The sequence below is a fragment of the Natator depressus genome, chromosome 1, assembly GCF_965152275.1.
Source record: "Natator depressus isolate rNatDep1 chromosome 1, rNatDep2.hap1, whole genome shotgun sequence".
NCBI lineage: Eukaryota > Metazoa > Chordata > Testudines > Cheloniidae > Natator > Natator depressus.
Window position 1 is genome coordinate 346,434,170 of NC_134234.1, and position 21,519 is coordinate 346,455,688.

The 21,519-nt window shown below is 56.1% G+C and overlaps 1 protein-coding gene across 1 annotated transcript; it reads right to left on the reverse strand.

Moving 5' to 3' along the window:
- Positions 1 to 271: 271 nt before the first annotated feature.
- On the reverse strand, positions 272 to 15,783 carry PAX4 (paired box 4). The gene is made up of 8 exons (XM_074962671.1): positions 15,320 to 15,783; positions 6,859 to 6,985; positions 5,988 to 6,203; positions 4,554 to 4,644; positions 3,478 to 3,642; positions 2,979 to 3,061; positions 417 to 486; positions 272 to 327 (listed from the first exon to the last, which is right to left on the reverse strand). The coding sequence occupies exons 1-8, from the start codon at positions 15,781 to 15,783 to the stop codon at positions 272 to 274; spliced, it is 1,272 nt and encodes a 423-aa protein (XP_074818772.1).
- Positions 15,784 to 21,519: the final 5,736 nt, after the last annotated feature.

Genomic DNA, 21,519 nt, shown 5'->3' on the forward strand with positions numbered 1-21,519 from the left:
GGTATTTGCAGCCCCAGGGCCTCTGTGAAGGTGGCATCTGTACTGAACCCAGCCCATGCAGCTGCCCAAGAATTTGAAGGGGAGAAGGTTTCCCTAGAGATTGAAAGTGAAATGACAGTGTGTTCGCTGAACCAGTCCTGGATGCCAGGGGCAGTGAAGGGTTGAATTGCGTGGGCAGAGGGAGATGGGACGGACAGACGCTATAATGACATTGCCACCCATCGGAGACTGTCTGGGGTGTCTGGGAAGTTGTCCAAGGCTGCTGTATACCCTACTTATAGGGAAACGGCTGCTGGGAGCAGCTGGCCACCAGGCCAGAGCATTTGGCTGGGGGAAAGAGAAGGTGCACTGAGGGGCCAGGACTGTCAAAGCTCCCTTGGGAGCATCACGGCTCAGCGGTGCACGTAGATTGTCACCTGCACAGTCAGTCTCCAGCTTCAGCTTCGCCTCTCGTCTCCATTTGGCTCTTCGGTTTGAAAACCAAACCTAGCACAGGAGAAGGGAGACAGTCAGTGACCTGCCCCAATCCCCCAGTGATCCGCTGCACCCTTCCTGGCGGGGTGCACCCAAACACTCATGAAAAGCTGGACGACGTGACCCCTAAAGGCTCCAAACCCAGAAGGCGACAAAAAAGGAAACTCATAGACTAGTCTTTAAGGTGCCACTGGACTCCTTGTTGTTTTCATAGACTCACAGACGTTAAGGCCAGAAGGCACCATCATGATCATGTAGTCTTACCTCCTGCACATCGCAGGCCATACCCACTGCTGTGACAGATCCCTAACCTCTGGCTGCAGTCCTCAAACCATGGTTTAAAGACATCAGGTTACAGAGAATCCCCCATTTACACTAGTTTGCATCTGCAAGTGACCTGTGCCCCATGCTGCAGAGGATGGCGAAAACCTCCCAGGGTCTCTGACAACCTGACCCAGGGAAAAATTCCTTCTCAACCCCAAAGCTGGCGATCAGTTGGATCCTGAGCGTGCGGGCAAGACCCAGCAGCCAGACACCTGGGAAAGAATTCTCTGTCGTAACTAGTTACTTTTTTCTATCTCCTGCTTTTGTTTGGAGCCATACTCATGATTTTTGGAACATTTGGGGCTGGAGATAGGGCATCCCCAAGACGACAGCCCGAAATCCTCACACCCCGCCCCTGAGCTTTGTTCTGCTCTGTTTCTAATGCATTAATGTCCATGAACCTGGGTGCCAGGGCAAAACTCTGCCCCTTTGGAATGTCTTTCCTAAGCCAGGGCTGGCTGCTCACCTTCCACAGTGGGGCATAGATGAGACGCGTCTCGCTGCGTGTGAAAGAGAGAACAAGAGGGTGGGCCTGGCCTCTCTGCCTTGCCGCTGGTGGGGCCTTTTACCACGGTGCAAAGCGTGTGCTCAGCAAACCCAGGCTGGAAGCACTTCGCCTCCACTTTGCATAGCGGTAAATGACTGTTGGAGGCACACGGCCCAGGAGAGCGTGCCCCAGCGTGTGTGTGTGTGTGTCCCAGGGGTTTGTGAGTGTGTCACATGGCAGCCTGGGCAGTGTGTAGGGGCAATGCTGTCTTAGCAGGCTGGTGTAATATGATGATGGTGTCATTTGTCAGAGCTATTCCAAACAAAGCCAATGCTTCGTAGCTTGGCGAGTGAGCAGCGGCAGGCCCCAGTGCCTGGTCCTCAGAGAGGTCATCTTTCTCAATATTCCCAATGACACCATGATTTATAGCTGGCATTACAAAGTGTGTCCAGAATACATATGAGAATGAGTGTGTGGGTTTTATTTTTCCAGGGTGTGCGCTACCTGGCTGTGCCTGCTGGTGTGTGTCTGTGAGTGCGTGTGTGTGTGACTGTTGTCTCATGATCTGACACCCCCATGGCAGGGCCAATACGCGTCTGCAGAGCCACAGTCCTCATGCCAGCAAAGAGAGCAACCAGCCCTAGCCTGGGGCCTGTTGGTTCAGCAAAGGGGAGGACAAAAATATCCAGAGCTTCAGACTCAGAAGTTAGCTGTTGTCACCTAAAGTCTCCTCTGGGTGGCGCCCTGGCACTGGTCTAGACACACCAGCATGGGCTTGAATGCAAGTGACACAAAGAGGGCAATGAAATCTGAGCTCCCTGGGACTCTGCCTCCCACATAATGTGCACCTGGTAGCTAGCCAAGGTGCTGGGGAGATGCACAGAGGGACAGAGCCTTCCTCTGGCTCCTCGACCGGCTGGGCCGCTCTCACACACCCACACTGGGGCACACTCACTAATTTAGCCACACTCACAGATGCACAGCCACTAATGCACCCCTCGCTCGGACTCACATGCACATGCTGAGACACGGCCACTCACAGGCGCGCCTGCACGGTCCCTTTATAGACAGACTCAGCTGCACTCTCGTCGCACACAAATTTGCTCATTGACAATTGCTCCCCCTCAGAGAGCTGCATGAATTACAGATGTTTGGGTTCACTGGCGATTTCGAAAAGTTGGAAAAAATATCATTTGGGGTCAGACTGACAAAAAAAAATTCCAAATATTTGGCAAATAGAAAAGTTGAAAAAAATAATTTTGGGTGGAACGAGCAGCTTTGTTTTGATTTTGGCCATTTGTCATGCTTTGGAAATTTAAAAAACAGTAAAGGAAATTTTGAGACGAAAAGTCATTGCCAACCAAACAATCCAAATATTTTGTTTTGAAAATGTCAAAATGAAACATTTTAATTGGGGAGGTTTTTTTTTTTTTTTTAACATTTTTGAAGTGAACTATTTGGTGACCCTGACATGAATTTGTGAAAAGTTTTGGTGTCGCCAAATTTGCATCTTTTGCTGAAAAAAAGTCTCACCCAAAAGGCGTTGCCCAGGTCTGCTCACTATCAGACACTGCTCCGCACATACACGTGCTTTTGCACTTGCACAGGTGTGCAAACACAGCTGCCACCAGCCTGGGTTTGCATGTGCAGAGCCAGCATGGGGGGTAGGGGGTCAGCAGCTGTTCCCACTTACCCTGATAGTGGTGTCGGGGAGCTGGGTGGCTGAGGCCAGTTTCTCCCGGGTAGCGGAGTCGGGGTACTGCCCTCTCTGGAATTCTGGAAGGGAGTTTGGAGCAAAGTGATCCTGCCTTGGACCACAGCTACCACCCCAGAGATGAACAGCTAGGTCAACACCTCCCCCATAATACAGGGCCACACCCTGCCATCATTGCTTACTCCCCATTGATTTCAATAGGGAATCTATTTAGGATTATGAGAATGGCTCGTCTGATTCAGAGCTGGGGTCACACTGTAACTAGCACCAGCTGCTTCAGAGGACGATTTAAATGACAATTATGGCATAACCTGCCCCTAGGGGAAGTTCCTTCCTGACCCTGGCCATCTGTGCTTGGGTCACGCTCTGAAGCTGGAAAGTCAATGGTGTGACGTGTCGCTCAAGGCCTGGCCTGAGTGTACATGGGGGTCTGAGAATCAGATCATGGCTTCATCCTCACAGCCCTCGAGCCAATCACCTTTCTCCAAGGCCACTGACTGCTGGCTTGAGAAGATTGTCCTGTTCCTGTGCTGGACGCCCGGCAGGGGTCCCCTGGCCGATGCCGAGCTCCTCCCAGGGTGCCATCGGGATGCGGGTGCCTCTGCTGAGACCTTGCTGCCAGCTTCTCCTGGCCAGGGGAAACCTGCAGCGCGGGGGAGAGGGGAGTGAAGCATGCTGGATGGAGTGGTAAATTCTAGGCACTTTCCTTTAGGGTGGCCACTCAAACTGTCTCCAGGGATTCTGGGAGGGGTAGTCTCCTTGGTGGTGAAGGGCAGGTGAAGCCAGCAATGGGGCTGGTATCTAGAAGCAGAACCCCTAGCTATTCACTAATATAACGGCATGCCCATTTATGGTGCTAATAATAATAAATGTCTCCGTAGGAGCATTCTGGAGGGGACGGACAATGGGGCCCTTTGGAGTTGTCCCCTTCTTTACTCCGCTTTGATCCCTGCCCTTTGAAGCACCTCTCTCTCCACCCACGAAGGGCTGGCCGTGGTATTCCCCAAGTCCTGCCGCTCTGACCAGCCAGCCGAAGGGGGCTCTGGCGAGTGACGGGAGATTCTCCCTGCCCCTCGGGGAGTGTGTGTGCTGTGCTTGCCAGCCCCAGGGGGAGAAGGTCTCAGACCCCCAAGAGTCTGACCCTGAGCAGCTGATACTGTCCTACGCCACCTGCGCCTGCTCTCCAGGGTTTCCCTTGGCAGGAGAGAAGGAATTGGTGGGGTTAGGATTTAAATCGGGGTCTGCAAGAAGTGGGTCGTTCTGATGCATTTCCCATAGTGGAGGGAGCTGTTACCCAGCAGCTTGGTGTTAGCGGGGCCTTGGAGCGGGCTCCGGTTGTACGGACGCTATCCCTGGGGGACACGTCAGCATCACCGCTGCACTGAGGACTCGGGAGGGGATGTCTGCAGGGGTAGCAATCTGTGTGAGGTCGGGAGGTAGGGTACACATGAGTGTCTCCCCATGTATGTATGTTATGAGCATGTTCCTGTTACGTGCTGGCTGAAGTTGTCCCAAGGGTCTTTGCTCCTGGGGACTTTCCATGGCGTGTCTCACCTGGTGGTGACGGCTCCATCATGAAACCGAAGTCAGCTGTGAGCTGCAAATCCCCTTGCAGGTTCCTCAGCACCCGGTTGATGGAGGACACCTGGGCAAAGAAGATGCAGGGAGTTGCTTGGGGACAGAGTCTGTGACCCAGTCAGACTTACCCACAGCCCTGGAGCTAAGCGGCTCTTGCACGCTGAATGAGCAGAGCATGGGGAATGAAGTCAACAGGAGTCTCTCTATTGACTTAATTTGGCTCTGGATCATGTAGACGGAGAAGGATTTGGCTCAGGGCATGTAGATGGAGAAGTGGGGCAGCTAGGGTTGAGATGCAGGCAGGCCTGGAGTTGTGGAAGTCTCGAAGCTCCAGTCTCCGAGCCGAACCTCCAGAAGTACCGATGCTCCTGAGCCTTCCCTGACTGCTCTTGTGTTCATGCTGTGGCATGGCCACTCCAAGGGACGGCGCCCATCTGCTCCTAATGCCTGATGAGCTGGAAAGCCCTTTAATTTCAATGGAATATTAATATTTGCAGTGAGACAATCTGCAAATCAGAGATGGAAACTGGAGATTTATAGCAGAGACTCTGTGATTAGAAAATCTAACCCTATGCTGTGACATTGGCGGTGACGTTTTATTCTCTCTTTCTTTCTGTCCGGGGCCCTTCTAATAGATTCGGCGCTGTGGTCTGCCCCCGGGAATAGTACCGGACGTTACTGAGGGAAAGCTAGTGAGCAGGAGCAGGTCTTGCCTCTCCCTCTGGGAACCCTCAGGTGAGGTGCGTTCTGATTTCCCCTGGGAATTTGCTCCATTGTGGGGGACCCTCTCCAGAAAACAGCCTGGCTTTCACCATGGGCTCCCACTGAGTGCAGTGGTCTCATTGGGCCCCAGGTGGAGACTTGGCCTTGGGAACTGCCAGGCTCTGTCTTTGCACAGTTGATTCCATTGACCTGAAATGCAGATGGGTGGTTCCACTTGGATCTTCAACAGAACCATCCCCACTGTCTGTCAGGCGCAGTAACGACACCCCTGCCATGAGCTCTAACCCCCTGCTGCTCTCAGGGCAGCTCCCCATCGTTCCCCCGCTGTCCACTTCTCCCCCCACTGCCCCAACGCTTCCTTCCCCTCTGCGTGGGCGGCCCTTGCTGAACCATCTGGCAGGCCATGTCCCATCTCCTCCTAACCCCTCCTCCGGCCCACTTCACCCATGGAGCCTGTGAGAAAGTGCCGATGGATGGCAAGTCTGGAGATGGGCAGTCAGGGTAGTGATAGCCCCCTCCTCACACCCTTGGCTTGCCCGAGATAGTAACAAGAGTAAAGCAGCTCCTGGCTGACTGTGCGTGGGCTGTGCATAGCCTGGGATGGAAGCAGAGGGCCAGGCCCTCAGTGGTGGCAGATCGACGTAGATCCCTGGACTGGCTCTGTGACTCCTCCAAGTGGTGGCTTACACTGGGCGTCCGGTCACTGGCGCAGATGCCTTCAGAATGCAGCTTCCTCCTGATCTCCCATGCGAAGATGGACGGGTGCTCCAGCTTCAGCTGCGAGATTCGGGCTACCACCTCTGGGGTGACCATGCGGGGCTTGCTGCCACCGATGGCCTTCGGCTCCACAGCACCTGTCTGGTAGTAGCGGCCCAGGATCTTGCTCACGCAGCCATTGGATACCTGCGGTACGGAGAGAGAGAGACACTGAGGCACGGGCTCTGGGTGGGGACTCGGGGGCATAAGGAGGTGGGAGAAATAGGGGATCAAGCACCGTAAAGCTGCACCCTCCGTACCAGCCTCCCTTGGCAGCCTGCTGCCCAGGCTCCCCCTGGCCCTTCCCTGCATGGCTTCTGCCCCTCGGCCTCTGCTTGTCTCCTGTCAGCTGACCCAGGCCCACCCCTTGCTTTTTGCTGGTATCTGTATATTTCTGGGACATGGGAGGTGTCCTGCCCCTTCTGCCTGAGGCCCTGCCCCTTCTGCCCCCCTCACCCACCAGAGCCCCCAACCGTGGCAGAAGGAGCCCTGGCCAGCCCAGCTGAGCTACCTGCCCCAAGCCCCAGCCCACCAGCCACTCCAAGCCCTGGCCTGCTGGCTGACCAGCCCAAGCCCCTGCAGGAGTCGGGGGAGAGGCGGAGCGAGGGCTGGAAGAGAAGCCGCATGAGTGGGACCACAAGGGAAGAGCGGGGCCTCAGGATGGAGCATGGGCAGGCCACAGCCTGGCTGTTTGGGGAGGCTCAGCCTCCCCTGGTCTATTATACCCTCCACCCATGTGTTGGGAACAGTAATAAATGCACCTCCTCCCCCCCTTCAGCCTCCCCCCTGGTCCAATTCCCACCTTCAGGCTCCGTGAGATGTCACAGGCGCGCACCCCACTCGCCGCCAGCTCGATGATCCGCTTCCTCTTGCAAGGGGGCAGCGGGCGGCCGTTCACAAAGAGTCCCCCCAGCTGGTTCACGCCACCAGCCCCTGTGGAAAAGCCCGGGCAGGCAGGTGATGTGGGGCTCCTGCAGGCAGAGAGGTGACCCCACCCCACCCACAGGCTGCCTAACAGGAGACAAGGGGGCTTTTGTGCCGGGCAGGGCAGGGGAAGGGGACAGGATGGTGCAGTGGGACGTCTACGTGACTATTTCAGGAGCATGTTGTCTCCGGTCCATTGAGAGGAGGTTTCTGCTGGTGGGTTGGGGGGATGATGGGCCAGATAAATTCAGGCTAGAAATAAGATGTGAAGTGTTAATAAGGAGGAACAACGGAACGAGGGACACGGTGGCTTCTCTGCCACTTGGTGTCCTCAAACCTAGCTTGGCTGATGCTTTCTAAACCAACCCCTAAATTCTAGCCCAACAACAAGATATAGGCTTGGTGCAGGAATCACTAGGGGACATTCTCTGGCTTGTGCTAGGCCGGAGGTCAGACTGGATGATCTCAGTGATCTATGAATCTACGTGTGTGTCTCCTTGTAATCTCAATTCACTCTGCTCAGCACCCCAGACCACTGAGGCAGGGTGCAGGTCCAGTTCTGTTCCCACTGGTGCCTTTCTATGCAGCTTTAAAAAAACCACCTCAGGAATTAGCTCACGGCCAAGAGCCGGTCTCTGGCCCCTGAGAGAGCAGGAGTGCCAATTGCATTGTCATTATTTGCGTAGTGTCGGCAATATGCCAGGAGCTGTACAGGGCACCAGTCCAAAGACAGCCCCCGCTCAGACGAGGTCCCTGTCTGAAGACAGGCCCAGAGGAGCGCGGGCATACAGGGAGCCCCAGTGAAGGGAGTAAGCGCAGCTTGGGAAGAGCTGGGATGGGCTAGAGCCGGTGTACGTGCGCATCGTGGCAGAAGGGGCTGAACAGGGAGAGGGTGGGGTGTGCGGGTTACGGCCTCTCTGAGAAAAGGGCGAGCGGGACCCTGGCAGGAAACGAGCCCTCACGTGCCAGCAGGGCAGGGCAGGGCAATGAGGCGTTGTTGACACTCGGTGCAACGGGGACGGAGGGTGTGTGGCTGGTGGGGAAGGAAGACAGTGCTGGATGGACTGGAGGGGAGCGACGTGGGTGTTAGCGTGACTGCGGTAACAGAGGGGGAGATGGCTGGGGCCTGGATAATTGTTTACCACAACGAAAGGGTTGGCCTTGCCCTGTGCTGAGGGAAGCAGCAGCCTGATGTAGGTGGAGAGTGGCATTAGGGGTGACCCTAACCATGCGATCCGCCACCCTGGGATACATCCTGTCTACACCTGGGGGAGCCAAGGGGATGCCCCCCCCCAGGCTGCTCTGAGGTCCTCTGTGGGCCGTGTCGAATCCTGCTCTGTTCTCAATCCAAGGAGTCCCCTTTGCCCCCAACGCAGGGCCTGGCTCAGAAAACCAGTGGCAGAGCTGGGGTCTCCTGTGCGCTAAGAACTCGCCCACCCTCTCGAGCCAAAGCGAGTCAACTGGATTCCCTCCTTTGCGCCTCTTTCACCCTCTTTGCAACAACTCACATCAGCTGTAATACCAGCCCTGCGGCTTGCTGCAGCAAACCCCGAATTGCCCTGGGGGGCGGCAAGCTGGAGCAGCACTGGCTGGTGGCTGCCTCGGTGTGGAAGCATCTCTTACCTTGGTGCTGCATGTCTCAGGCTTCAGCTGGCTGCGTCTCCGTGCCTGGGCCTCCTCCAGAGGGTCGTTCGGATCAGGCCAGGATACGTGAGTGATGGGGAGGCAATTCCAGACACCTCCCCTGCTGCAGGGGGGACCTGAGACCAGAGGGTCAGAGACATACAACGATAGGGTCACATTTTCAAAAGCACCCAAGTGACTTAGGAGCCTCCGTCTCATGGAAAGTCAATGGGGCTTTAGACTTCCAGTGCCTAAGTCACTTTTGGAAATAGGACTTAGGCCCCCAAGTCACTTGGAAGCTTCTGAAAATGCTGTCCCTCCCCCTTGCCACATGGTGAGCCCAGGTGTCCCGCACAGGATGTTCTCGGGCTGCGGACCCCGGCCAGGAGAGCCCACGACCCCAGGCCAGAATACGGGCCGTCCTCGTAGTATCCATTCACCTGTACCGCCATAGCCCCTCGACGGCGCACCGCCTGCTACCCCCGTGCACCCACTGCGCTCGGCGCTGCGCACACGGAATGTACTCACCCCCCCTTGGGTTATAGTCGGCGGTTAGGGGGCCGGAGACAGGTGTGCCGGCAGCTGCTTGCCATGCCCAGAGTGTTAGAGGCGCCCCCCTAGGGGTGAGACAACACAGCTGCTCCTGAATGAATCCGATCCCTTGGCAAGGACATCGCTCTGCTCGGGCGCTCTGCGGCTGCCCATCCCCGTGGGGTCCGCTCCCAGGGGTTGCTGCGGGCTCTGGCTACCACAGACGGCAGCAAGTGGGACGCTGGGACGGCGGCGGAAAGGAACCGCACCAGACAGGAGCAGGAGGAGAGGGGCCTGGGCGGGGGTGACCTGGAAACGCCAGCCCAGACACTATGGGCCAGCCCTGTGCATGTGATGATAATCACGGACACTTTGGCTTGGCTGGGCTGGGAGATCTCATAGGTTGTCTGGTTCTCTCCTTTGGCAGGATGGTCCCATGATCCCTGGACCACACTTGATATCTTCCGTGTCTGTGAATTTCTCTCCTGACAGTAATTCCTCAGCCTCCCTCGAGGTCTTGCTGCGCCGCCCAAACTGGGGGGCTTGGCAGGGGGCTTTCAGACTCCTGCCCCCGCCCTCTCACCGGGGGTTTCCCTGCCGAGGTCTAACCGAGGTCACTCGTACCCCCTGCCCCATGCCAGGGATTTGAACCGGCAGACTTGGAACCGACTGCCCGGGGGAAAGGTGCGGAGTGGCTCGTCGCTTGGCAGAGGCTGGAGGTCAGTCCGTGGCCTTGGGTGCCTCTGCTCCAGGGGGCTTGGGGGCGCCGTTGATTCTGTGGCGGCTTCCATGGCGAGGCTCGGCGCTGGGTCACCCGGCCCCTGGAAGTTACTGGCGCGTGTTAGGTATTTGGCGTCCTGCGGGCGGTGTCAGCCCGCCCCGACAGCCCCATCCTTAGCAGCTGGGGCGCCCGCCTGGCCCCTCGCCCATCTAACTCCTCGGCTTCTCCCGGCTCTGCCCAGCCCTCTTCTCCAGCTGTTCCCTACGGGGCTTATTTTCCAAACCGTTTCTCCGTTTCTGTGCCCGCCTCTCACTCGTCTGCTCGTTTTAAACCGCGGGGCAGCCCCGGTCCTGCCGGCACTCCCGAGTCACTCCAGGTTTACACCACGACACACGAGACCAGCCTTTGGCCTGGAGAGCCCGACTCCGAACGCACAAGGTCTGACTGTCCCCGCACGCCCATCGGTGGAGCCGCGTTGGGGCCGGCGGAACCGCTCCAGGTTTATCGCAGCGCACGGAAGAGCAGGGACTGGCTACGCTGTCTTTTGTGTGGCAGCTTTTGGGGGCTGAGTCAGAGTTTCTCTCGCTCACCCCCGGATCTGGCTAGTGCACCGTGACCCCAGGGCCCAGCGCTGCTTCTTCCCTGCCCTGTCTTACACTTCGAAAGCGCTATCTGTGTTCTTCCAGGTGCTGCTCTTGTGCCAAGAGAAGACTCCTCCTGGGCCCGGGGTGTTCCTGCCCTCCGGCCCACGCCGCACCCCCCGCCCCTGTCCCCTGGGAGCTGCATGTTCCAGCCAACCGGCTTCCAATGCCACGGCCGCAACCCCTGGCCTTTGGCACAGACGGCGAGCACAGCATCCCTGGGGGCCAGGCTCCAGTCCCGCAAGCCGCCCCCGTCCCCGCGCCAAAGGCAACCTTGCGCATTGTGTGTCAGAGACTGAATTGTTTAGGCTGGATAATTATGCCATGGAGAGAAGAACCGGACAACTTTCCAATCAATTCCCAGCGTTCCTGTTTGGTGCTGGACGGATGCCACCCTCCCCGGCCCCAGAGATTCCCTCGACGCCTGCACTGCGACCCAAAGCAGGTCCCGCCTGTCCGTGTCTCCGCAGAGCGGCGGCTTGCAAAGCCCAGTCCCGTCCCAGCCAGAACGCCTCTGAAACGCCGGGGCAAGTTTTGGCATCGGGGGGGGGCGGTCCTGCCAGGACACGGAGCCTTGCACTGCCAGGTTACGGCCGGACTCTCCCTCGGAGTGTTAATGACCGAAAGTTACCACCTGCCAACGTCCCGGCAGCTTACGCGGAGAGAGAACTAAAGACGCGCTCATTGTGCCCGGTTTAATGCGGTATCGAATAACAACGAATGTCTCATCTTTGGGGAGACGGAAGGGATCCGACGGTGCTTTGCAAGTACAGACACCCGGCCCCACGAATATGCAGCCATCGCTGGGTGGGCGAGCAACTACCAGACATCACTCTGCATAGGGCAAGAAGAAACTTTGGCCGAGGCCACTGAGGCCAGCCTTGCTCTTAGGAAAAATGGCATGTGAGCTTAACCTCTGTGTGGACCTTAGTTTTTCAGGGCTTATATGAAAATGGCTGGCTATTTAGCTATCTATCCTCATACATCCCATCTATCTATCTATCTATCTATCTATCTATCTATCTATCTATCTATCCCCATCCACCCCCACTATCTATCTATCTATCTATCTATCTATCTATCTATCCTCATCCACCCCCACTATCTATCTATCTATCTATCTATCTATCTATCTATCTATCTATCTATCCTCATACACCCCCTCTATCTATCTACACCCCATCAGTCTCTCTGTCTATCGATCTACACACACCCCATCTATCTATCCCCAAACAGTTTCTTTCTTTCTTTCTTTCTTTCTTTCTTTCTTTCTTTCTTTCTTTCTTTCTTTCTTTCTTTCTTTCTTCACTTGTAACTGAGAGCCTAAAATAGGGCGTATATACTTCTGCATCTTCATAACAACCAATGGCAACAGCCAACACAATATTGTATATTTGTTGCCACCTTCTCTCCCCTCGCCCACACACACATATAAAAACCACACAATCAAAAACTGTTGAAAGAAGAAGGGGAAGATTTTCAGAGATTTTAGAGAGGAGACAGGCCCCCAGTTCCCTTGGGAAGTCAATGGAAGAGGAGTGCCTAACTTCTTTGGGTGGTTTTGAAAAGTCCGCCTGAAATGAATAAACTCAACTTTCCCAACTTGTGTGCCTAAAATTCCACCCTAAATCCACCTGGAGGCAGCTGCCGGGCTGGTTTCATCTCTTTGTTGTGTTTGTACAGTGCCTAGCTCGGCCCTGCCCCCTCCTGCAGGCTCCCCCACAATACCCTTACCGCTGCCGGCAGCCTGATTCCCAGAGGCCTCCCCAGAATCGCTGGCGTGCAGAATCCTGCCCGGGGTTTTTGACATAGAGGTTTTGATCTCCCGGTGCAAGCGGTCACCCAAGAAAGCTCACCGATGTCTTGTGACTTGCTGGCTCGCTCAGAGGCGTGGGCCGATTTCCCTCCCTGTGGCCCACCCACCCCACAGCTTGGGGAAGTTGTCTGGGGTGGTGGACTGTGCTCATTAACGCCAATAAAACACAAACCCAAGGAACTAAACAAAGGGGAAAGGGTCCCGCACATTTCCTGGAGCTGAACAATGGCAATTCCCCCCCACACTCCTTGCGGATTGCCTGGGGGTGTAACTCACTGGATACGTGGCGTCGTAGCCCCTACCACCGCCGGCCCTGGGCCAGAGCATCAGCTGGCGCAATCAGAGGGGACGCGAACCGAGCCGCACTGATTTCCAGTGGCTGGAGAACCTGCTCCTCGATGGGCAGGGGGCCCTTCCCTGTGAATTCACCTGCCATGCTGGGGGGGGGGGGGCGAATACACCTCCAGACCTCCAGCCCTGCAGCCCTCGCGTAGGTCGAGCCCCTGCTGCAGCCAGTGGGCGTTTTGCCTGAGGAAGGACGGCAGGGTCTGGCCCTGGGTTCACGTAGGAGAGCGCTGGGCGCAGGGGCAGATTAGAACAGGCTGGAAGAGGGTCAGGGAGGAGCCTGAAACTTCCCCGTTCGCTGGAGAATCGCTGTTCTGGCGCAGCTCAGACAGGACCAGGGGATCTGTCCGGCGAAGGAATAAACCCCGAAGCCTCCGCCCGGCGCAAAGGCTGCTTCCCCTGCTGTGCGGGCGCGTAGGAAGGAGGCCAGAGGGGGGCACAGGTGCCTTGGGCTGCGTGTTACAAAGAAGCAGAAGCAGCAAAGTGAAGCCAAATAGAAACTAGCCCCCCCTCGCCCCCCAGGGTTAAAGCAGCCTGTAAAGTCCAGCTACCTGACCGGAGCAAAGAGGGGGGCCGGCCCTGGAGGCGACGTCTCCTGCTGGAAGCCGCGGGGAACTTTCTCTGTCCCTCCTGGGGTGTCAGCTCCGCCCGGGAGAGCTCAGCCGCCCTGCCCGGCTCCGGGCCCTGGAGCAGCTGGAGTCCCTTCCCGGGGAGCCCAGGGCGAGCGCGACTCCCGGCAGAGGCGCACGGGGGTGGCAGGCGGTGATGTCACAGGGCAGGGGCCGGCGGAGGAGGAGAGAAGGCACCTGGGTTGTGCGCAGAGCGTCCAGACAGGCAGGGTTATAACACACACGCACACTCACACGCGCGCGCACACTCGCACTCACACTCACATGCACACTCGCACTCACACTCACATGCACACTCTTGTGCAGGCTAAATTCATCTGAACTCGTCCCCCCACCCCCCACCAAAGGCTGCTTTCCACCCCCCGAAATGTCCCGCCCCCGCCTCCCCGCCAGCGCCGGGCTGCCTCTCCTCTGCCCAGGGCAGCCCCAGCCCCGCTGAGGGGGATTCTCCAGCCCTTGCTCCTGGGACAGAGGCTCCCCGGACACGCCTAGGCCGGGCCGGCGCTGGGGTCCGGTGGCTGCGGGCGGGGGGCGAAGTGACTCACCCAGCGCCGGGGGGAGGGCGCTGAACCCGCGGACTGGGCGCACTCGCTCTCCTGGGGCCGTTCCGGGGTCGTGGCCGGGCCGGGCTGGCTCTGGGCCAGGCAGGGGCTGCTGTCAGCTGGCCCTGTCCCCTGGGAAGCAGAGGGACTCCCGGGTTTGTGGGAGCGGGGCCCTGCGCCGTGATCTGTAGCTTTGCAGGGGACACTGGCCCTGAATGGAGGGTGCAGTGGCCCAATCTCCCGGGCCGGGAGGCCACCCCATGGCTCTGATTGTGCCCTCCCGGCCCCCTCTCCCCGCTCCCTGGGCTCCGGGCCCTCCCCGGGGGGCGGCCGTGGCAAGCGGAGCCTGGCCCGGAGCTGACACCCGCCTCGGGAGGAGCCGCTCCCCGAAGGCAGCGCCTGTGGGAAGAGGGATTTCAGCACTAGCTCGGGGTGGACAGCACATCCCAGCGCCTGCCCCGCCGCCTCGCCTGCATCCCGCCTGCATCCTCCCAGCTGCAGGAGCGGCAGCATCCCGAGCCCGGAGCATCCCCGGCGGGTGGCTGGCTGGGGGCGGGGCAGGGGGTCTTTCTCGGCCTCCCCCGTGGGTTCCTGCATCCCGGGGGTGGCGGGGCCGGCCGGCCACGTGTGCGGAGCATCCCTCTCCGAGCTGGGCCCGCAGGCTCGCCGGGTGCCCGGCTTTCTGGCGCTTTTTGAGCAAACAGGGCAGGCGGGGTGGCAGGCACCTGCCAGATGGCAAAGTGCTTCGGATTCAATCATAAACCCAGCTCGGGTTCTGTTTTATTACGGGGTTGTTGTGCCCCCCCGCCCCCTTCCTTCCTGCATTGAACAAATAGAAGACAGGCCCGGCTGGAGGACCCTGGGGCGGGGGGGGGGGGGAGCGATGTCTCTACAAACCCCGAGGCCCCGGCGCAGATGGCCCCCTATGCCGGGGGCTGCAGATAAAAACACGCTGTAAACCTTTCAAGTAAAATATTTGAAGAGCAAATATTAGCCCTCCAGGAGCCCGGAGTGGCAACCCTGCTGGCCCAGCCTGGTGAGTAATTGACCATCATTAGCGGAGCCCTCCCAGCCCGGAGCGCTCCCGAGAGAACAGGCTGCCTTCTCAATACCATATGCTCCCAATTATACATTAACCACGGCCCTTCGCTCCCCAGCCCCAGCCCTGAGCAGCCACCGCGCCCCCCCTTCCCCTCCCCCGCCTCCGGGCCTGAGCGTCTCCCCGGGCACCCCGCGGGCAGGGGCAGAGCGGGGAGCCCCGACCCCACGTCTGGCGCGGGCAGCTCTGCAAGCCAAGGGCCCCCCTGAGCTGCCCCCTGCAATGGGGAGCCGGGGGGGCCCCCGACGCCGAGGGAGACCCGTGCGTAAGGCAGGGTAGACGGGGGGTTGGGGCTGGGTGATGGAGGAGGCTGCCCACCCTGCTTCCCTGCCTCCCTCCCCTGGAGCAGCCGGGGGGTCCCCGGGCCACGCTGCCCCAGACTAGCCTCCTGCTGCCCAGGGTGCCCAGCTGCCCAGGGGGGCGCCGCCCCCGCGGACTCCAGGGCCCGGAGCCGGGGGGAGCGCACAGGAGCAGCTCTCCTGCGCGGCCCCCGGGCTCTGCCCTCCCCTGCCACCCGGCACCCCCAGAGCCAAGAGGGCTCGGTCCCTTCCCCAGCCCCGCCCGGGCCCAGCCCCCGGGCCCAGCAGCGGGAGGATGCGGTGCGCAGGGGCTGGAGCTCCCGCCCGGCAGCAGCTGGCGGTGCTGCGGAGAGGGGCCCCCTGGGGCCAGCGCTCTCCCTCAGTCCGATGGGGCCGGGGCCAGGGGCTGCCTGCTGACCGCTGCGGAGCCCTGTACCCCCGCTGCGGGAGAGCACTGCCCGCTGCTCCGGCTCCAGGGCTGGCCCCGTGGAGCAGCTGCCTTCCCCTGGGCCCTGCGTCCCGTTCCCACCCGGGCTGCCAGGGGCTGGGCGCCTCATTCCAGGTCTCCAGCGGCTGATTAGTGTCCCCCGCCCCCTTGTCTCGGCAGTGGTCTGGGAACAGCCCCCTGGGTTTGCCTCTAAGGAAGCCGGGGTTGCTTTATGGGCAAATCCTGTGGTGTGCGGGTCACAATTTACCATCCGCTGGCACTGGAAGGAGGCAGGGGCGTCTTGGCATTGGCACCGATGACTACCTTGACCCTAGCATCTATGGGCATCTTAGTGCTGGCATCAGTGGGTGTCTTGACTCGTGTACCCATGGGAGTCAGATCCAGTTGCATCTCTTCCCCAGATCCAGAATGAGATGGGCTGGGTCCCTCGCTGGGGCAGCCTGTGGGGGGGAGGGCAGGGTTTATTTATAATGCTGGCTTCAGACAAATACAAAGGAGGGAAAAGCCAAGAAAGGAGTGAGAAGGTGAGAGGCTCAAAGTAAATGTATCCTCTAAATAAAAATAATAAAAAAACAACAACACAGAACGAGGACAAAAAATCCACCACCATCTCTAAACAGAGCACAGGATGCTGTTGGAGGGAGGGGGGAAGCATCATTTCAGAGTGAGAAGTCAAATCCTACTGAAGAGAATAGAAAGGAGCATAAACCCTGGCAAGTCAAGTGTAAAAATACAATTAGGCAGGCCAAAAAGAATTTGAAGAGCAACTAGCTAAAGACACAAAAACTATCTGTAATATTTGTTTCAGTAGGTCAGAAGCAGGAAGCCTGCCAGACAGTCAGTGGGGCCACTGGATGATTGAGGTGCACAGGAGCGCTCAGGGAAGACAAGGCTGTTGCAGAGAAGCTAAAGGAATTCTTTGCATTGGTTTTCACTGCGGAGAAAGTGAGGGAGATTCACCCACCTAAGACATTCTTTTTAGGTGACAAATCTGAAGAACTTTCCCAGATTGAGGTGTCAGTAGAGGGGCTTTGGGCACCAATTGCTAAACTAAACAGTAATAAGTCTCCAGGACCAGATGGGATTCACCCAAGAGTACTGAAGGAACTCAAATATGAAACTGCAGAACTACTAACCGTGGTATGAAACTTATCATTTAAACCAGCCTCTGCACCAGACGACTGAAGAACAGCGAATGTGAAGCCAATTTTTAAAAAAAGGCTCCAGAGGTGATCCTGGCAATTACAGGCCAGTGAGCCTAACTTCGGTACCAGGAAAACTGCTTGAAACTCTAGTAAAGAACAGAATTATCAGACACAGATGAACACAATTTGTTAGGGAAGAGTCAAAACAGGTTTTGTAAAGGGAAATCATGCCTCACCAATCTACTAGAATTCTTTGAGGGGGTCAACAAGCACGCGGACAAAGGAGATCTAGTGGATACAGTGTATTTAGATTTTCAGAAAGTCTTTGACATGGTCCCTCACCAAAGGCTCTTAAGCAAAATAAGCTGTCATGGGATAAGAGGGAAGGTTCTCTCATGGATTGGTAACTGGTTAAAAGATAGGGAACAAAGGGTAGGAATAAATGGTCAGTTTTCAGAATGGAGAGAGGTAAATAGTAGTGTTCCCCGGGGGTCTGTACTGGGCCCAGTGCTGTTCAACATGTTCATAAATGATCTGGAAAAAGGGGTAAACAGTGTGGTGGCAAAGTTTGCAGATGACACAAAATACTCAAATTAGTTAAGTCAAGCTGATCAGAGGGATGGAACACCAGCCATATGAGCAAAGGCTGAAGAAACAGGGTATATTTAGTTTGGAAAAGAGGAGATGAAGGCGGGAGGTGATAGTCGTCTTCAGATACTTGAAACGCTGCCATAAAAAGATGGAGAAAAGTTGTTCTCTCGATGGGTTCAAACTACAGCAGACCAGATTTAGATTAAATCTCAGGAAAAACTTCCTAACTGTAAGACCAGCAGGACAATGGAACAGACGCCTCGGGAGGTCGGGGAAGCTCTTTCACTGGAGGATTTCAAAAGCAGGCTGGAGACATCTGTCTTGGATGGTTTAGACACAACAAATCCTGCATCTTGGCAGAGAGTTGGACTAGGTGACCCTTGAGGTCCCTTCTAACCCTACAGGTATATGATTCTATGATTCTAAGTCCAAAGTTGACTGTGAAGAGTTCATAGAATCATAGAATATCAGGGTTGGAAGGGACCTCAGGAGGTCATCTAGTCCAACCCCCTGCTCAAAGCAGGACCAATCCCCAACTAAAGCATCCCAGCCAGGGCTTTGTCAAGCCTGACCTTAAAAACTTCTAAGGAAGGAGATTCAACCACCTCCCTAGGGAACGCATTCCAGTGTTTCACCACCCTCCTAGTGAAAAAGTTTTTCCTAATATCCAACCGAAACCTCCTTCACTGCAACTTGAGACCATTACTCCTTGTCCTGTCATCTGCTACCACTGAGAACAGTCTAGAGCCATCCTCTTTGGAACCCCCTTTCAAGTAGTTGAAAGCAGCTATCAAATCCCCCCTCATTCTTCTCTTCCGCAGACTAAACAATCCCACTTCCCTCAGCCTCTCCTCATAAGTCATGTGTTCCAGTCCCCTAATAATTTTTCTTGCCCTCCGCTGGACTCTCTCCAATTTTTCCACATCCTTCTTGTAGTGTGGGACCCAAAACTGGACACAGTACTCCAGATGAGGCCTCACCAATGTCTAATAGAGGGAACGATCACGTCCCTCGATCTGCTGGCAATGTCCCTACTTATACATCCCCAAATGCTATTGGCCTTCTTGGCAACAAGGGCACACTGTTGACTCATATCCAGCTTCTCGTCCACTGTAACCCCTAGGTCCTTTCTGCAGAACTGCTGCCTTGCCATTCGGTCCCTAGTCTGTAGTGGTGCATGGGATTCTTCCGTCCTAAGTGCAGGACTCTGCACTTGTCCTTGTTGAACCTCATCAGATTTCTTTTGGCCCAATCCTCTAATTGGTCTAGGTCCCTCTGTATCCTATCCCTACCCTCCAGCGTATCTATCTCTCCTCCCAGTTTAGTGTTATCTGCAAACTTGCTGAGGGTGCAATCCACACCATCCTTCAGATCACTGATGAAGATATTGAACAAAACCGACCCCAGGACCGACCCTTGAGGCACTCCACTTGATACCAACTAGACATGGAGCCATTGATCACTACCCGTTGAGCCGACAATCTAGCCAGCTTTCTATCCACCTTATCGTCCATTCATCCAGCCCATACTTCTTTAACTTACTGGCAAGAATACTGTGGGAGACCGTATCAAAAGCTTTGCTCAAGTCAAGGAACAACACGTCCACTGTTTTCCCCTCATCCACAGAGCCAGTTATCTCGTCATAGAAGGCAATTAGATTCGTCAGGCATGACTTGCTGTGACGATGTGACGCAGCAGGGAGGGGGGAGTGTTGACCTGGGAATGTGCCCTGGGGAGGGGAGACCTGAGAGCCTGTCACCTGAGCCAGGAGGGGGAGGGGGAGGTGACACCTCTGCCCAGGAATGTGGATGGAGGCTGCAGCAGGGAACCTGCTCGGTGGGTTTAGTTTCAGTTTGGGGCTGGGTGGAGGAACACAGGGAACCCCAGGGCTGGGGTCTAAGCTCCCTGCTCCCCCAGAAGGACTTCACTGAGGGGTCCTGGGTGTCCCCACAAGCTCTGTTTTGGACTGTGTTCCTGTTGTCCAATAAACCTTCTGTTTTACTGGCTGGCTGAGAGTCTCAGTGAATCCCAGGAAGAGGGGTGCAGGGCCTGGACTCCCCCACACTCCGTGACACTTGCCCTTGGTGAATCCATGCTGACTGTTCCTGATCACTTTCCTCTCCTCTAAGTGCTTCAGAATTGATTCCTTGAGGACCTGCTCCAGGATTTTTCCAGGGACTGAGGTGAGGCTGACTGGCCTGTAGTTCCCAGGATCCTCCTTCTTCCCTTTTTTAAAGATGGGCACTACATTAGCCTTTTTCCAGTCGTCCGGGACTTCCCCCGATCGCCATGAGTTTTGAAAGATCATGGCCAATGGCTCTGCAATCACATCCGCCAACTCCTTTAGCACTCTCGGATGCAGCGCATCCGGCCCCATGGACTTGTGCTCGTCCAGCTTTTCTAAATAGTCCCGAACCACTTCTTTCTCCACAGAGGGCTGGTCACCTCCTCCCCATGCTGTGCTGCCCAGTGCAGCAGTCTGGGAGCTGACCTTGTTCATGAAGACAGAGGCAAAAAAAGCATTGAGGACATTAGCTTTTCCCACGTCCTCTCTCGCTAGGTTGCCTCCCCCATTCAGTAAGGGGCCCACACTTTCCTTGACTTTCTTCTTGTTGCTAACATACCTGAAGAAACCCTTCTTGTTACTCTTAACATCTCTTGCTAGCTGCACCTCCAGGTGTGATTTGGCCTTCCTGATTTCACTCCTGCATGCCCGAGCAATATTTTTATACTCTTCCCTGGTCATTTGTCCAATCTTCCACTTCTTGTAAGCTTCTTTTTTGTGTTTAAGATCAGCAAGGATTTCACTGTTAAGCCAAGCTGGTCACCTGCCATATTTACTATTCTTTCAACACATCGGGATGGTTTGTCCTTGTAACCTCAATAAGGATTCTTTAAAATACAGCTGTAGCTCACGAAAGCTTATGCTCAAATAAATGTGTTAGTCTCTAAGATGCCACAAGTACTCCTTTTCTTTTTCCCCCTCACGTTATTCTCCCAGGGGATCCTGCCCATCAGTTCCCTGAGGTTGTCAAAGTCTGCTTTTCTGAAGTCCAGGGTCCATATTCTGCTACTCTCCTTTCTTCCTTGTGTCAGGATCCTGAACTCGACCATCTCATGGTCAGTGCCTCCCAGGTTCCCATCCACTTTTGCTTCCCCTACTAATTCTTCCCGGTTTGTGAGCAGCAGGTCAAGAAGAGCTCTGCCCCTAGTTGGTTCCTCCAGCACTTGCACCAGGACATTGTCCCCTACACTTTCCAAAAACTTCCTGGATTGTCAGTGCACCGTTGTATTGCTCTCCCAGCAGATATCAGGGTGACTGAAGTCTCCCATGAGAACCAGGGCCTGCGATCTAGCAACTTCCCTTAGTTGCCTGAAGAAAGCCTCATCCACCTCATCCCCCTGGTCCGGTGATCTATAGCAGACTCCCACCACGACATCACCCTTGTTGCTCACACTTCTAAACTTAATCCAGAGACTCTCAGGTTTTTCTGCAGTTTCATACCAGAGCTCTGAGCAGTCATACTGCTCTCTTACATACAGTTCAACTCCCCCACCTTTTCTGCCCTGCCTGTCCTTCCTGAACAGTTTATATCCATCCATGACAGTGCTCCAGTCATGTGAGTTACCCCACCAAGTCTCTGTTATTCCAATCACATCCTAATTCCTTGACTGTGCCAGGACTTCCAGTTCTCCCTGCTTGTTTCCCAGGCTTCTTGCATTTGGGTATAGGCACTTGAGATAACTTGCTGTTTGTCCTGCTTTCCTAATATGAGGCAGGAGCCTTCCCCTCTCGCACTCTCCTGCTCATGCTTCCTCCCAGTATTTCACATCCCCACTTACCTCAAGGCTTTGGTCTCCTTACCCCGGAGAGCCTAGTTTAGAGCCCTCCTCACTAGGTTAGCCAGCCTGCTTGTGAAGATGCTCTTCCCTATCTTCGTTAGGTGGAGCCCGTCTCTGCCTAGCACTCCTCCTTCTTGGAACACCATCCCATGGTCAAAGAATCCAAAGCCTTCTCTCTGACACCACCTGCATAGCCATTTGTTGACTTCCACAATTCGACGGTCTCTACCCGGGTCTTTTCCTTCCACGGGAAGGATGGACGAGAA

What these genes read in the sequence shown, in the direction of transcription:
- PAX4 (XM_074962671.1), bottom strand. Translation starts at nt 15,783, where the DNA reads ATGAGGCGCCCAGCCCCTGGCAGCCCGGGTGGGAACGGGACGCAGGGC. An exon ending in CCAGTGACCGGACGCCCAGT is followed by an intron (nt 4,645 to 5,987) that starts GTAAGCCACCAC and finishes TTCTTTGCCCAG; the next exon opens with GTGTCCTCCATCAACCGGGT. An exon ending in TCCCCGACACCACTATCAGG is followed by an intron (nt 487 to 2,978) that starts GTAAGTGGGAAC and finishes CTCCTGTGCTAG; the next exon opens with GTTTGGTTTTCAAACCGAAG.